Source organism: Centroberyx affinis, unplaced genomic scaffold (assembly GCF_046629955.1).
Source record: "Centroberyx affinis isolate AG114_WGS23_722 - 3 ecotype Tasmania unplaced genomic scaffold, CSIRO-AGI_Caff_v1 ptg000027l_1, whole genome shotgun sequence".
Classification (NCBI taxonomy): domain Eukaryota; kingdom Metazoa; phylum Chordata; class Actinopteri; order Beryciformes; family Berycidae; genus Centroberyx; species Centroberyx affinis.
Genome location: NW_027278741.1, coordinates 193,297 through 206,804, shown reverse-complemented (window position 1 = coordinate 206,804; position 13,508 = coordinate 193,297). Strand labels below are relative to the sequence as shown.

Sequence of the window (13,508 nt, the reverse complement as noted above, 5' to 3'; positions counted from 1 at the left end):
TAAAGATGTTCTCTGTTCTTCAGTCTATCCCTTTGTTAAGATGTTCTCTGTTCTTCAGTCCATCTCAAACTGTAAAGATGTTCTCTGTTCTTCAGCCCATCTCAAACTGTAAAGATGTTCTCTGTTCTTCAGTCCATCTCAAACTGTAAAGATGTTCTCTGTTCTTCAGTTCATCTCAAACTGTAAAGATGTTCTCTGTTCTTCAGTCCATCTCAAACTGTTAAGATGTTCTCTGTTCTTCAGTCCATCTCAAACTGTAAAGATGTTCTCTGTTCTTCAGTCCATCTCAAACTGTTAAGATGTTCTCTGTTCTTCAGTTCATCTCAAACTGTAAAGATGTTCTCTGTTCTTCAGTCTATCCCTTTGTTAAGATGTTCTCTGTTCTTCAGTCCATCTCAAACTGTAAAGATGTTCTCTGTTCTTCAGCCCATCTCAAACTGTAAAGATGTTCTCTGTTCTTCAGTCCATCTCAAACTGTAAAGATGTTCTCTGTTCTTCAGTTCATCTCAAACTGTAAAGATGTTCTCTGTTCTTCAGTCCATCTCAAACTGTTAAGATGTTCTCTGTTCTTCAGTCCATCTCAAACTGTAAAGATGTTCTCTGTTCTTCAGTCCATCCCTTTGTTAAGATGTTCTCTGTTCTTCAGTCCATCCCTTTGTTAAGATGTTCTCTGTTCTTCAGCCCATCTCAAACTGTAAAGATGTTCTCTGTTCTTCAGTTCATCTCAAACTGTAAAGATGTTCTCTGTTCTTCAGTCCACCTCAAACTGTAAAGATGTTCTCTCTCAAACAGTTAAGATGTTCTCTGGTCTCACCACTGTCTTAACCTGCTCATCATTGAAAACTCCTGTCCTCGCCATGTAGCTGTTAAAACTGTCAAAGGGTTTGGCTGTGACCCACACATCATGTCCATGTCCATGTCCATCATGTCTATGACCAGATCTGGTCCAGTCAGTGTGGTCCACCTCTGATATGATGCAGTTGGACTGATTACATATTTATTGTAGAATTGATCAATACTACACTGGTTGTCTATGGGAGCTGTTAACCCGATTTGATTCTACACAAATATGCATGGTTGTTGTTATTTTTCTTATTGTTATTATTAGTATTATTAGTATTGGTGTTATCCTGGGTTTCAGTGGAGAGTTTTAGTGTCCCATGATGGTCTGAATGCTGTTTCAGATGCTTTTCCATCCTGACAAGTAAAATTCTTGGGGAATTTTATGAATACTTGTAATTTTTTGGCATGCAAATGGTCAAATTTGCAGTCTTTGAATATTGAAATTGCCTTAAATATCAGCCCAAAATATCAGCTATCACTCTTAACAATATCAATATTGGCATTCAAAAGCCCGAATCGGGTCAGGTCCATAGAAGAACCTTCTGATCATTTTCCCTTTGGTCTCTCCTCCAGGTGTATGTCTGAACTGCGTGGACAACACCCAGGGAGCCAACTGTGAGGAATGCAAGCCCGGTTCCTACCGCAGGCCCGGCGCCGCCCTGACCGAAGCCTGTGCACCGTGTCCCTGCTCCAACTCCACCTCCACTGGCAGCTGTCACTCCGGTCAGTAGCCTGCCGCTCACATTCACACTTCAGGCATTTAGCTGGTGCTCTTATATCCAGGGTGTCTCGCAGTGAGCAAGCAGGTAGGGGGGCTCACCGGCTATGTTTACATGTACCATTAAAGCGGTGTGTACTATTAATATTGTGATCATTGTTTGCTGACATCAAAATGTCGTCCCGGTGGCTCAGTTGGCGTACCTGGGTTCAAAATCGGCGTGGGACCTTTGTCACATGTCATCCCCCCTCTCTCTCCCCACTTTCCTGTCTCTCTCCACTGTACACAATAAAGCCATAAAAATAGGGGGGGGGTCACGTAGGTACTCACCCTCATGTCAGTGGTAAATACAAATAGGATTCAAATTGCGTGACGTTTTTTCACGCTTTCACTGGTAAGGTATGTAACAACGCATTATGTAATACCTCGACAAAATGTAATAAATTTTCACTTCATAATGTAATAACACCCGCATTTTGTAATAATCTGCCGCATTTTGTAATACACAGCCTGAACGCAATATGTAATAAATTTACAAAATACGGGAGTTGCACTTTTTTTTTGATGAAAATGTAATAATATGGTGCATTATGTAATAACTAACCAAAATGGATGTCTTCATTCATAAAAATCGTTATAACATTATAACAATGTTTTTTTTATGCATTCTAGCATGAATCATACTGACTCATAATTCATTTTAAAAAGATACTATTAGTTCAGTAGATTAGTATCTTTCATTGGTCAAAACTACATTAAGTGTCAATGTATTCCGCATTTTGTAATAACCACTGCAATATGTAATAATTTATTACAAAAGACGGGGAAATTTATTACATATTGCATTCAGGCTGTGTATTACAAAATGCGGCAGATTATTACAAAATGCGGGTGTTATTATGAAGTGAAAATGTATTACATTTTGTCAAGTTATTACATAATGCGTAAAAAGTATTATGCCAAATGTGCCTTAGCTGTTTTGAAAAGTAATTCTGAGACAAAAGTAACTGCACAGCAATGTGTTTCTTGAGTAATAAAACAAAGTTAACTCCACTAAAGCTGGAAGTTGTCTTTAACCCCTGACAATTTATGCAGTAGGAATCGATAGGGAAATCAATAAAGGATCGTATCGATAAGAAGAATCGAAAACGGAAACGATAACGTCACCCAGCCCTAGGAGTAAGCCAGGCATCTCAGCCAGTTTCTCATAATCGGAGTATGAGCTTACCCAGCCTATCTAACATGATGTTTACAACCCAAAACCAGGTTACTTGAGGTTACAACACGCCTCATGGCCGTTGATGGATACATATTGGACCGAACCCACGAGCCTTTAATTACAGGACGGTTTCTGTATACCACTAGGCCACCTTGCTTCCTGCATCTCCCAAGCGCCCTCATCATGACTGTCTTGCCCAGTCTGGTTCCCCAACCCACACCGCCACAGAAATGCAAACACATACAAACAGCGCCGAGTCTACCGACCCACTTAATTGGATAATTGTTGGAACCGCTGCGTAAAATAATCAAGAATGTGGGAGACGTGCTGAGTTGTAGCGTCAAAAAAGGAGCAATCCGGTGGTTGATTTGAATGTGGTGTTCTCTGGGTCTGCCGGGGTGTTTATCAGAATGTAAGGGCGTTTTCAGACCTGTAGTTTGCTTAGAGCAGTGATTTCTTACCCTGGAGCGCTTTCCTGAGTTTGGTCTAACCCTGCCAAGAGTCAAATTCTGGAGGAAACGGTGAATACTTTGAATTTTGGGGATTTTTCCGGCATGAAATGGGCAAATTTAAAGATACTGAATATCTGCTATCAGCGTCAGTCAAACGAGACTAAGTGTCTAACAGCCCTGCGACATTGCATACTAAAGTCTCTAAGTCCCTGCGGCACACTTTCACCCACGTGACCAAAAGTGGTAAACCGACCAAGCAATCAATAGAGTCCCTGCTGTCTCGGGGGCAAAAAATCGTCTGCATCAGGCCTCAAAAACCCATTTATTTGTATCTTTTTACAACATTCTTACCGTGTAACTACACAGTTGTATATTAATTATCCATGACTTAATGGGAATTGTAACCAGTAAGTACCTGGGATGACTACTACTTGTTACTACATACTTACCAGGCAGGTTCTGTGTAATACCCAGATTATTTACTTAGTTTACTTTTATAAATTGGCAAAATAACTACTTCTTACCACATACTGTGCTTGCCAAATACATACCAAGTATTTAGCATACTGTAAAATACAGTACTCCTTTCCCAGACAGTCGGGATTAAACCGGTGACCTTCCTGGCATGAACCCATTTCTCTAACCTCTAGGCTACCACTGCCCTACATACACAACACAGGGACGGCAGGACCTTATCTTTAGTGCAAAGGGACAGTGGAGGACCTACAATAGATTACAGATATCACTCCACATACACTCAGTGGCCACTTTTATGAGATACATCTAGCTAGTGGGTAGGACCCACCCCCCCGAGTTCTCCAAGGCCCGGATTCAACAAGGTGCCCGAAAACGTCCCACAGGGATCTCGGTCTATGCTGACTCAATAGTTCCCGCAGACTTTATGGCGGCGCAATCATGCTGCGAACATCCTGCTCCACCTCATCCCAAAGGTTTATTGAGTTGAGATCTGAACTGAACTCAAGTCATTGTCATGTTCCTGAACTATCTTTATCCTCCGGGAAGGGAAAAAAAAATGCCAGACATGAAGGGCGGCTCCTGGTTAACAACAATGTTTAGGTCTCCTGCGGCATTCAAATGCGGCATTCAAATGATGCTCCATTGGTACTAAGGAGCCTAATGTGTCACAATAGAAACCATTCATCGGACCAGGCGGCGGTTTTCCACTTTGCAGTCGTCCAGTTTTGGGGATCATGTGCCCGCTGTAGCTTCATCTTCTTATTTTTAGCTGACAGGAGTGGAAGCCAACATGTTCTTCTGCGACTCTACCCATCCACTTCGAGTTTGGATCAGTTGTGGTTCTGAGATGCCCTTCTCCGCATCATAAATAGCTGTTATACATTTGCTGTTGCCTTGAACAAGTCTTTCTATTTTCCTGCGACTGTATGGTTTTGGTCATGGCACCAATTTCTTTAAACTCTAGACACTGGCTGTTTACATGCATAGAGGATTCCGTTCTTAAGAGCGTTTTTAACCCAGGTTACTGAGGTTGTGGGTGTAAATATGTCCATGTCATACCTGGGTTAGAAATACCTGGGTAAGCTCATACTCGGATTACAGGAAACCTGGTTAAGATGTCTGGCTTACTCCCATATTAAACAGGTTACTGTGACATGGAAATATCTTATTGCTTTCACTTCTGGTTTTCACCGTCTGTCAGACTCAGACTTGCGCAACACTTATGGGTACATTTTGATGTCAATAAAAACATGACACCGAGTAGTACTGAATCATCATTGCTTTCCCCTGTATTAAAAGTTATCCATTGCACTGTCAAAGAGTTTAGCTGGCGGCTGAACCTTTTCATGCTGTTTTGCTTGTGAACCACGTACAGGACACCACAGGCAGAAAGGACTATTTTGTTAACTGGTGTATTTATGGCAACAGGGAGACTCAATCACAGGTCAGAGGTTCATGTAAACAGCTTAACCTGAATAAGATCTTAACTTGGCCAATAGACAGGTTACTCTGTGGATGTAAGTGTAGCCATTGTAGTGGCTTAGATACACATTTCCATTCTAATGTTTAGTCAAACAATACCTGACCAATACCACAACGTATACCTGAACTACCTAACACATTCATTCAGCATTGTATCAATATGTTCAGTCTATTTAGTGACTCCTTGTCACCTCTCCCTTCCCTGTCCTGGACCAATCATTTACGGTGCTGTAGCATCCTGACGGCCCCCCATTGGTGGCGGCCAGCATGGCAACAGCCATGTATAGAGGCACTTAGGCTGTCAGGTCGTGTTTGCCCCCGCCAGGGGCCACGGCGGAGGTTGTGCAACGTGGAAAGGAGGGGAAAGGGACACGAACCAGGCTGAGCCGAGCTGGGACAACATGAACACAGCTGGGCCATTTCACAGCAAGTCAGGCAGCAACAGACCGGGGGGATGGGCAACATTACATCTAGCAACTATAGGAAGAGCTGCATTGTGAAAGAGAATGATCAGAAATATGCACAGCATATGTCATGTCCTACAAGAGCTGCTCTTATGTAAGCTGTGGACGAAATACTGGAGCTAGAAAGACCAGCTTCAGGTAGAGGTTGCCCTGGCAACAGTGATAAATGAGAAGATGCCACAATGCAGTATCATGGCTCAGCCCTGTGGGATAGATGCCTTCCAAATCTGCTGATTAGGCCTGTTGCAGTAAAAGGATAGCCCTCCATACTGACATAGAGAAAGGTGAAACGGAGCATTGCATCAGTAGGCAGAATGTGGGTCACACTTATTAAATCATCCATGTATGATTGTGTCTGTTCTCAGTGGTATAGGATGGCTCGGCTCGTTCAGTTGTCCTAAGCTTAATAAAATTTTAATTGTTTTCTTTCTGTCTGTGTGCATGTGTGTGTGTGTGTTGTGTGTGTGTATGTCAAACAGTTCTAATAGGCCTACATATGCGTGTCATACCATGGTGGATGATGATTGGTAAACAACCAGGTCAGGTCCTTGGCCCGGTGCAGAGTGGCTCGTGTTTCCTCCTGGTTATATAACACAGCGGCCCGGCTGCCTTTGAACCCCCAGCAGAGGTTAAATCAAGCTAATCAAGAGCAGCCCGCATAGTGTTAGAGTACAATGTTGTCATGTGACTACACCAGATTCAGACCTACATCTAGGCCATTGGAAGGCAGGCATCTGTGTCTAAATCATTCAACACTGAGTGCTCTAGTCTGGTGAGGGCTGGAGTCTGTAAATGGAAAGTGTCACTCACTCAGCTGGTCCACATTGCTGAATAGGAGGCTAGTTCTCTATCAAAGACGGGCACCAATGTAGATTAGCCACATCTAAATCAGGACTATCATACTTTAGTAGATTTTGTATTCATCAAAACCTGATCATCATCCATCAGCCCCATAGAGAATACACACTTTTTTACGCATTGTCTGCATTTTTTCATGCGTCAAAAGTTGAAACCAATTGAACTTTTATTGATTGGATTGGAAAAGAGGAAAAAAATGAGAACCGTACACAAAACATGCAATATTACAATAACAGTTGGGTATTTAGTACAAATTGATGTCACAGTACACCTAAACTGAACTACAATTGGACAGCAGTATATTTAGCAGTATATACGTAATTGTGATGGGTCCACCTCACCTGTTTTGAATGTTTCCAAAGGCGTGGCCCAAGGCTCAGTACTAGGCCCAATTCTGTTCACCAATCTATGTCATTAACCTGTGTCACAATATACCCAATGCTATGTACCATTTATATGCCGATGTTACCGTTATTCACTATTGATCGTCTTCTGTAAAAGACTTCTGGACTTCTAGAAGTGTCTGGGTATCGAATTGGTCACCGTCTGTCTTTTGAATGCCACATTGAATATCTCGTTTCAAAGCTTAAGCTGAAGTTGGGTTTTTATTCCTGAAATAAAGCTTGCTTCTCCTTTTTAGAGCTAGGAAATACCTGGTTTTAGCAACATTTTTGCATTGCTGGTGGTGATCTGCTTTACATGAATCGGTCAGCTGAAAGTTTATGGAAGCTAGATACTGTCTATCTTGGCACTTTGAGGTTTATTACTGGGTGTAAATCGCTGCACCCTGTACGTCAGAGCTGGGTGGCCTTCTCTGTACATGCGGAAGTGTATTCACTGGTACAATTTCATTTATAAATCCATCATTGAGATGCTTCCGTCTTACCTGTGTACTCACATGTCCAGAAACCTTTGGACGTGATGGTTTACACTCACAGGACTTTCTGCAGATGTCTGTATTTGTGTTTTAGGAGGGGTATTTCCTTTAACCTCTTGCACCCTGACTCTCCCTTAAATTTCCCCTTGAGTAGCTTCAAAATTAGAAAAAAACATTTTTTATGACTGCACCAATACATCAAATGGAAAAAAAAATCTACATGTCTTGTGCATAGTTTTCATTTCCCTGTGATTCAGCACGACATATTTGGCTTCTTTGGGAAACCTTGGCATCTTGTTAAAAAAAATAAAGTTATGTGTTTGAACAAAGCTTGGCCAAGCAATGCGTTTGCAGTGATGGTCCCACCGGCAGGGTGGAAGAGGTTAAGCTCTGTGGATGTGGACCGGTGGTTGTGAGAACAGGATGGCCAGAGATTAGTCTGCCACCTCTTAAGATGCATGTGACATAGGGCCATTAGGTGGATGATTTTATCCTAAGTGCCTTAACGCAGTGATTCTCAACCTTTTTCATATCAAGGACCCCTAGTTTAGTCCACATTAGAGCCACGGACCCCCATTTGATGAGATTTTGTCTCTTGGACCCAAATCTGAGAATATTTTTACTGTTAGATATGATTTTGTCCAGAATTCCATGACTATCTGTATTTTAGGTAGAGAGATAACAGTGAAACTATGATCAAAACAGTCATTCTTCTACATTCTCTAACTTCTTGTAAATGAAATGCTGAAGTTTAACAATTCATCAATTTGCTGGGGACCCCCTGGAACTCCCTCAAGGATCCCTGGTGGTGGCCGGACCCCACGTTGAGAACCACTGCCTTAGCGTACCAAGAATGCAATCAGGTGTTTCAAAGGTTGGAAGAAGAAGATGTTTAGTCATTTTAACAAAACAATTCAACATGCAATTTAAGCATTTATTAATACTACAAACTATACTTCTAGAACATTAATACTAGGAAAACGCCTAACCCTAGCAGTGTAGATGTCATGCCTTACCTGTTGAGCTGTAAAATATCAGATGGATGGATGTATGTAATTATCCTGAGACATAATAGCAGTGTCTGAGTTTATTTCCCTCCCTGTGGTTCTGCTGTCGTTCACAGCCTTGTGTGTAAACCCCATCATAGAACATGGCTCTCTCCCAAATCTGTATACTGTCATCTTGAGCCACCTAGTGGCACAGCAAGTAACTACTGGGCACTATCTATGGAGAAGAGCATGCATGTTCAGCCAACTCTCACTGGATAAATAAAGGTTAATATTTCACCAATGCAAGACATAAAGGCTGTGTGCCTTTTGGTAATCCAGGCCTCCCATTGCTCATGGAATATCATGGAGGTTTGAGAAGTATATTCCAGACAGGGAAAGTCTGGGAATTTTACAAAAGAGTCACTTTACTTTTACTTTTACTTTACTTTTCAGGTCAACTGGAGTGGAAACCAGACTGTTCACCCCATTAGAAAAACAACATTAACAAACGAGAAAGGAATAAAAAAATTCTGGTCATGGAAGCACTCAGGAAAGTCATGGAAAAGTCCTGGATCTTTCCATCAGGGCCACAGCGGGAACCCTGGGAACCTCCCTTTACATCACCCTTCATAGCCTAGAGCTTAGTGGGGTTTTATGTTGCTTCAGAATCAGCTTTATTGGCCAAGTATGTACACATACAAGGAATTTGACTCCGGTTTTTCGTTGCTCTCAATGTACTTACACTTATACTACATGAGGTAGGTGTGTCTGTCTGGTTGTTTTGGCGTACAGTGTTCTGTAGCACCTACCAGAGGGGAGGAGTTGGAACAGGTTGTGTCCAGGGTGTGATGGGTCTGCAGTGATCTTTCCTGCCCGTTTCCTGACTCTGGAGATGTATAAGTCCTGAATGGAGGGCAGGTCGGCACCGATGATTTTTCCTGCAGTCCTGACTGTCCTTTGCAGTCTGTTCCTGTCCTGTTTGGTGGCCGATCCGAACCAGACAGTGATGGATGTGCAGAGAACAGACTGGATTATTGCAGAGTAGAACCGGATCAGCAGCTCCTGAGGCAGGTTGAACTTCCTGAGCTGGTGTAGGAAGTACATCCTCTGCTGGGCCTTTTTGATGAATGTGTCTATGTTGACTCGTCACCGTCTCGGATTAGGCCGATGACCGCTGTGTCGTCTGCAATCTTCAGGAGTTTGACAGACGGGTCTCCTGAGGTGCAGTCGTTTGTGTAGAGGGAGCCAGTGCTGATTGTCCGGGTGCTGGATGTGGTTTTCCCCCAGCCTCACCTTCAGTTTGGTCAAGCTCTAGAAGGTAGGACTGACCTGTATCCGTGTCTCTCGTTCACCTGCGCAGATCCCGGCGGCTTCCCAGTGTGTGACCAGTGCCTTCCCAAGTACGGCGGTCCGGAGTGTGACGAGTGCGCCGCCGGTTTCTTCAAAGCGTCCGGGGTCTGCGTCCCCTGCGACTGCAGCGGCAACGCGGACCCCCAGGGCCCCGCCCGGCTCTGCCACCCCGACACCGGCCACTGCCTCCGCTGCGTCAACAACACCGCCGGGCCCCAGTGCCAGCTCTGCGCTCCGGGCTTCACCGGGGACGCCCGAGCACACAATTGCACCAGTCCAGGTAAGACGTATGATTTGATTACATAGTGAAATTGACATGTATTGACATTTCCCAAATGCTAGACTCTTCATATATTCATAAATTATACAGAGTGTGTATATAGTGTGTATGTATACGCTACACTAGTGGCCGAGTCACGTGATTTCAGCAAACGAAGCTTTGTTACATCGAATTGTTTCGAAACGTGTCGTAGTTTTGGTGATCGGACGCTAGGGGCTCAAGCCCAAAGTGAACCTGTGTCAAATTTATGGCAACTACTGATCTCGAATCATCATACTAACTGACTGACTCAAACAAGTTTTGGATGATCTGCAGTCAGTGATTCCAGGTTTCCTGCAGATCACCTGATGTGCCATCCCGCTAATATTTACAATAAAAACAAATAAATATGGCCAAATGTTGTGGGTTTTCATGTAGGAGAGAGAGACGAGAGTCATTCTGGCTGATATTCAGAGAGATTTAGTTGATTTGGAGAAATTGAGGGAGCAAGAAATACAAACAACTACAAATTGTTTTCTTGAATAAAAATAATTCCTTATAACACGTGGAATTTCCTATTCTGTACACTACTTTTATACACAAATGTTTATTTCCTACACAAATTAAGTTTACAGTATTCCATACACAAATTAAGGTATAAGCATATAAATGCCTTCTCATATATGTCTATAAATCTACAAATAGAACGTAAATATTGTATATAAGCTATACTGTCATACATACTTTACACAAATGATATCATGAAAATGATTAAAAAACAACCATATGAAGGCCTCCATATTCTACATAACCTCAGGTCTGTTTATTTCAGGATATCTTAGACTACTCTTAAATGAAAATATATGCAACTTCCAAATCGTTTGATCATTATAGGTGTTGTTTTGGGTCTTCACGTTGCATTTACATGCATTTGACCAGCAGATGTCGCCAGCACGCTGTGTTTTGAGCGTTTTGAAACTGTGAATCATTTCTAGAATCAATTGGTTCAAAGCTTCAGAAAGCCTAGTTTCTCCTATCACTACCAGCTGGACTGTCTGCAGTAACAAGGAGTAATGTCTTTTCACCACAAGATGGCGCCAGTTCATTTGATTAGAAATCAACAAAATGGGTGGGACTTCTTGATTATGGAGTGATATGATGACGTGATTACTGTTATTCAGAAATAACAGGCTTCAGAATGCCTTCATTGGCCAGTCAGAACTGTGTATTCAACAAAGCCACGTAATGAAGTAACAGAACGTCCACTGATCTTTGAATGCTTCCTTTCTCAGCGCCCCGGCTCATTCCCACACCAGCCATTGCAGCCACAACAGAGGCCCCTAGATCCAGCACATCCTCCCCCTCCACGCCCCCCACCAGCACCAGTACCGGCACCGGCACCGGCACCGGCACCAGCACGACCCCCGTCCCAGCGGGCGGCGCCCCGGCCTCCGCGTCCGCCGGCAACGCCAGCACGGTGCCCGCCGCCACCGCCCAGACCCTGCTGACGAGCCTGAGCAGCCCCACCGACAACACCACGGCGGCCCTGACCGAGGTGTCCTGGACCCAGTTCAACATCATCATCCTGGCCGTCATCATCCTGGTGGTGCTGCTGCTGCTGGGCTTCGTCGGCGGCGTGTACACCTACCGGGAGTACCAGAACCGCAAGCTCAACGCCCCCTTCTGGACCATCGAGCTGAAGGAGGACAACATCAGCTTCAGCAGCTACCACGACAGCATCCCCAACGCCGACGTGTCCGGCCTGCTGGAGGACGAGGCCAACGAGGTGGCGCCCAACGGCCAGCTGGCCCTCACCACGCAGGGCAACTGCTACAAGGCTTAACCCCCCTCCCGTCCCCCCCCCGTCCCGCCTCCGGACCGGACGCCTCCACGCGGACGGACGCAACGCTGCTGGATCGTACCAAAACCCAAAGCTCCTTCACGTATAACTCTGCATTACTCTACCCGGCTCGTCTGCGGCGCTTCACAACACTCGGCGAAAGGACAGTGAGACCAAGCAGATGTGATCAAAGATAGGGAAAAAAAAGAGGCAACGTATCCCTCTTGATGAGTTTCCCCTTTTTTGTTTTATATATATGATTTGCGGGGAATGGGAGATCAGCGGTTCCCAAAGAGAACATGGCGTTTTGTTTGAGTTGTGCCTGTAGAGTGCACTGTTGCAGGTTTGTTAGGTAATTGGCATGGTACTGAAGAGACACCGCTCCGTCAGTACATTGATCCTTATACAGTTCAGTGGACTCAAAAGGACTTAGCGGGAGCCTAGCATTTCAAATATTTTTAAAACAGACTAACAGACTGTTTAAGTTATAACTCGATCACTTGAACGGTGATCTTTAATGGAGACAATGATTGTTATTTAATTAATTTTTATTCCGTTCTTATTTATTGTTTGACGTTTTCATTCTCGGGAGAAATGCTGCACACGTATGATGTGTTTTTTCATGGTGTTTTATCTTATGTGCTTATTGAATGGTATTTGAATCGGCCGATGCGTTTTCATGTATAGTTTGTGTGTTTTTGTGAGAGTACTAGGGGAAGATGAAGGCTGCTGGCACGAGCGATTAATGACCTCATCTTCTGTTTATAGCTTTCTAACCTTTTATGAAAAGTTGCCAGGTCACCTTGAGTAGTAAAGAGGAGTGTTTCTGTTAAGAAATGACAAATACAGTGTGTAAACTCTCACCACTTGGCACAACTGCAGGGCAGTGACTCATATGCTTACACAAACCGCCACACTATACTGGGAATTCAGTCTTATTCTAATCTGCTATTTGCTGCCTACCTCAGCAGAAGTTGAACAAATTGTCTAAAAACTTAGTCCCATGTCCATGTGTGGGTTGGGTTCTATGACTCAATCGGAGGTGATAAATGTTATTGCGGAATGAAACCAGCCTGCACATGGTAAAGCTACTGTAGCCTGTCATTATCAATATCGTCACTCACAAGTTTATTGCACCAGGCAAAAGCTTGAGTTAGTGCAAAAGCGATGCGCTTCACCGCTTCACGCTTAATCCTGGATGCTAAATCTATGTTGTTAGGACTACCATTGGTTGGCTGCATTTCTTTTTACCATGGTGAATGAGTTAAGCTAATTATGGAACTAACTCCTCAGGTACTGGCTCTTTCCCCAATGTGATCACTGTAAATACGATATTGTACAGATGAATGTGAATAGTAGCATTATTATTGTACAGGTAGAATACTGTGTGTACACTGTCACTCAACCAACTCCCAAGCTTTCACTCTTGAGGGTCTAACGTTGCAGTCAGCCCACATCATTTCTTTTTTTTCCCCCCCCTCTCTCAATGGACTTTTTCCATATAATCAGCTGCAGGACTAATGCAACACGGAACTGTTGTGCTCAAGACAGGAGAATAAAACGGTGTAAATAATAACCCCAGACTCAGAGCTCAACTGTCCAATAAAATTGGGTTTAACTGTTAGACCTCTTGTGTTTCTCGCCTATTTAATCATTAACATTTATCACCACACAGTTATG

The 13,508-nt window shown here is 43.6% G+C and overlaps 1 protein-coding gene across 1 annotated transcript in view; it reads left to right on the top strand.

Annotated features, from left to right (window-relative positions):
- Positions 1–13,435, top strand: part of LOC139641094 (multiple epidermal growth factor-like domains protein 9) — a 38,411-nt gene extending 24,976 nt beyond the window's left edge. Inside the window, exons 4-6 of the mRNA XM_071515341.1 lie at positions 1,417–1,566; positions 9,740–10,009; positions 11,281–13,435. Coding sequence (XP_071371442.1) covers positions 1,417–1,566; positions 9,740–10,009; positions 11,281–11,831 — 971 coding nt within the window. The 3' untranslated portion in view covers positions 11,832–13,435. The remainder of the gene's footprint in view (positions 1–1,416; positions 1,567–9,739; positions 10,010–11,280) is intronic.
- The last annotated feature ends 73 nt before the right edge of the window (positions 13,436–13,508 follow it).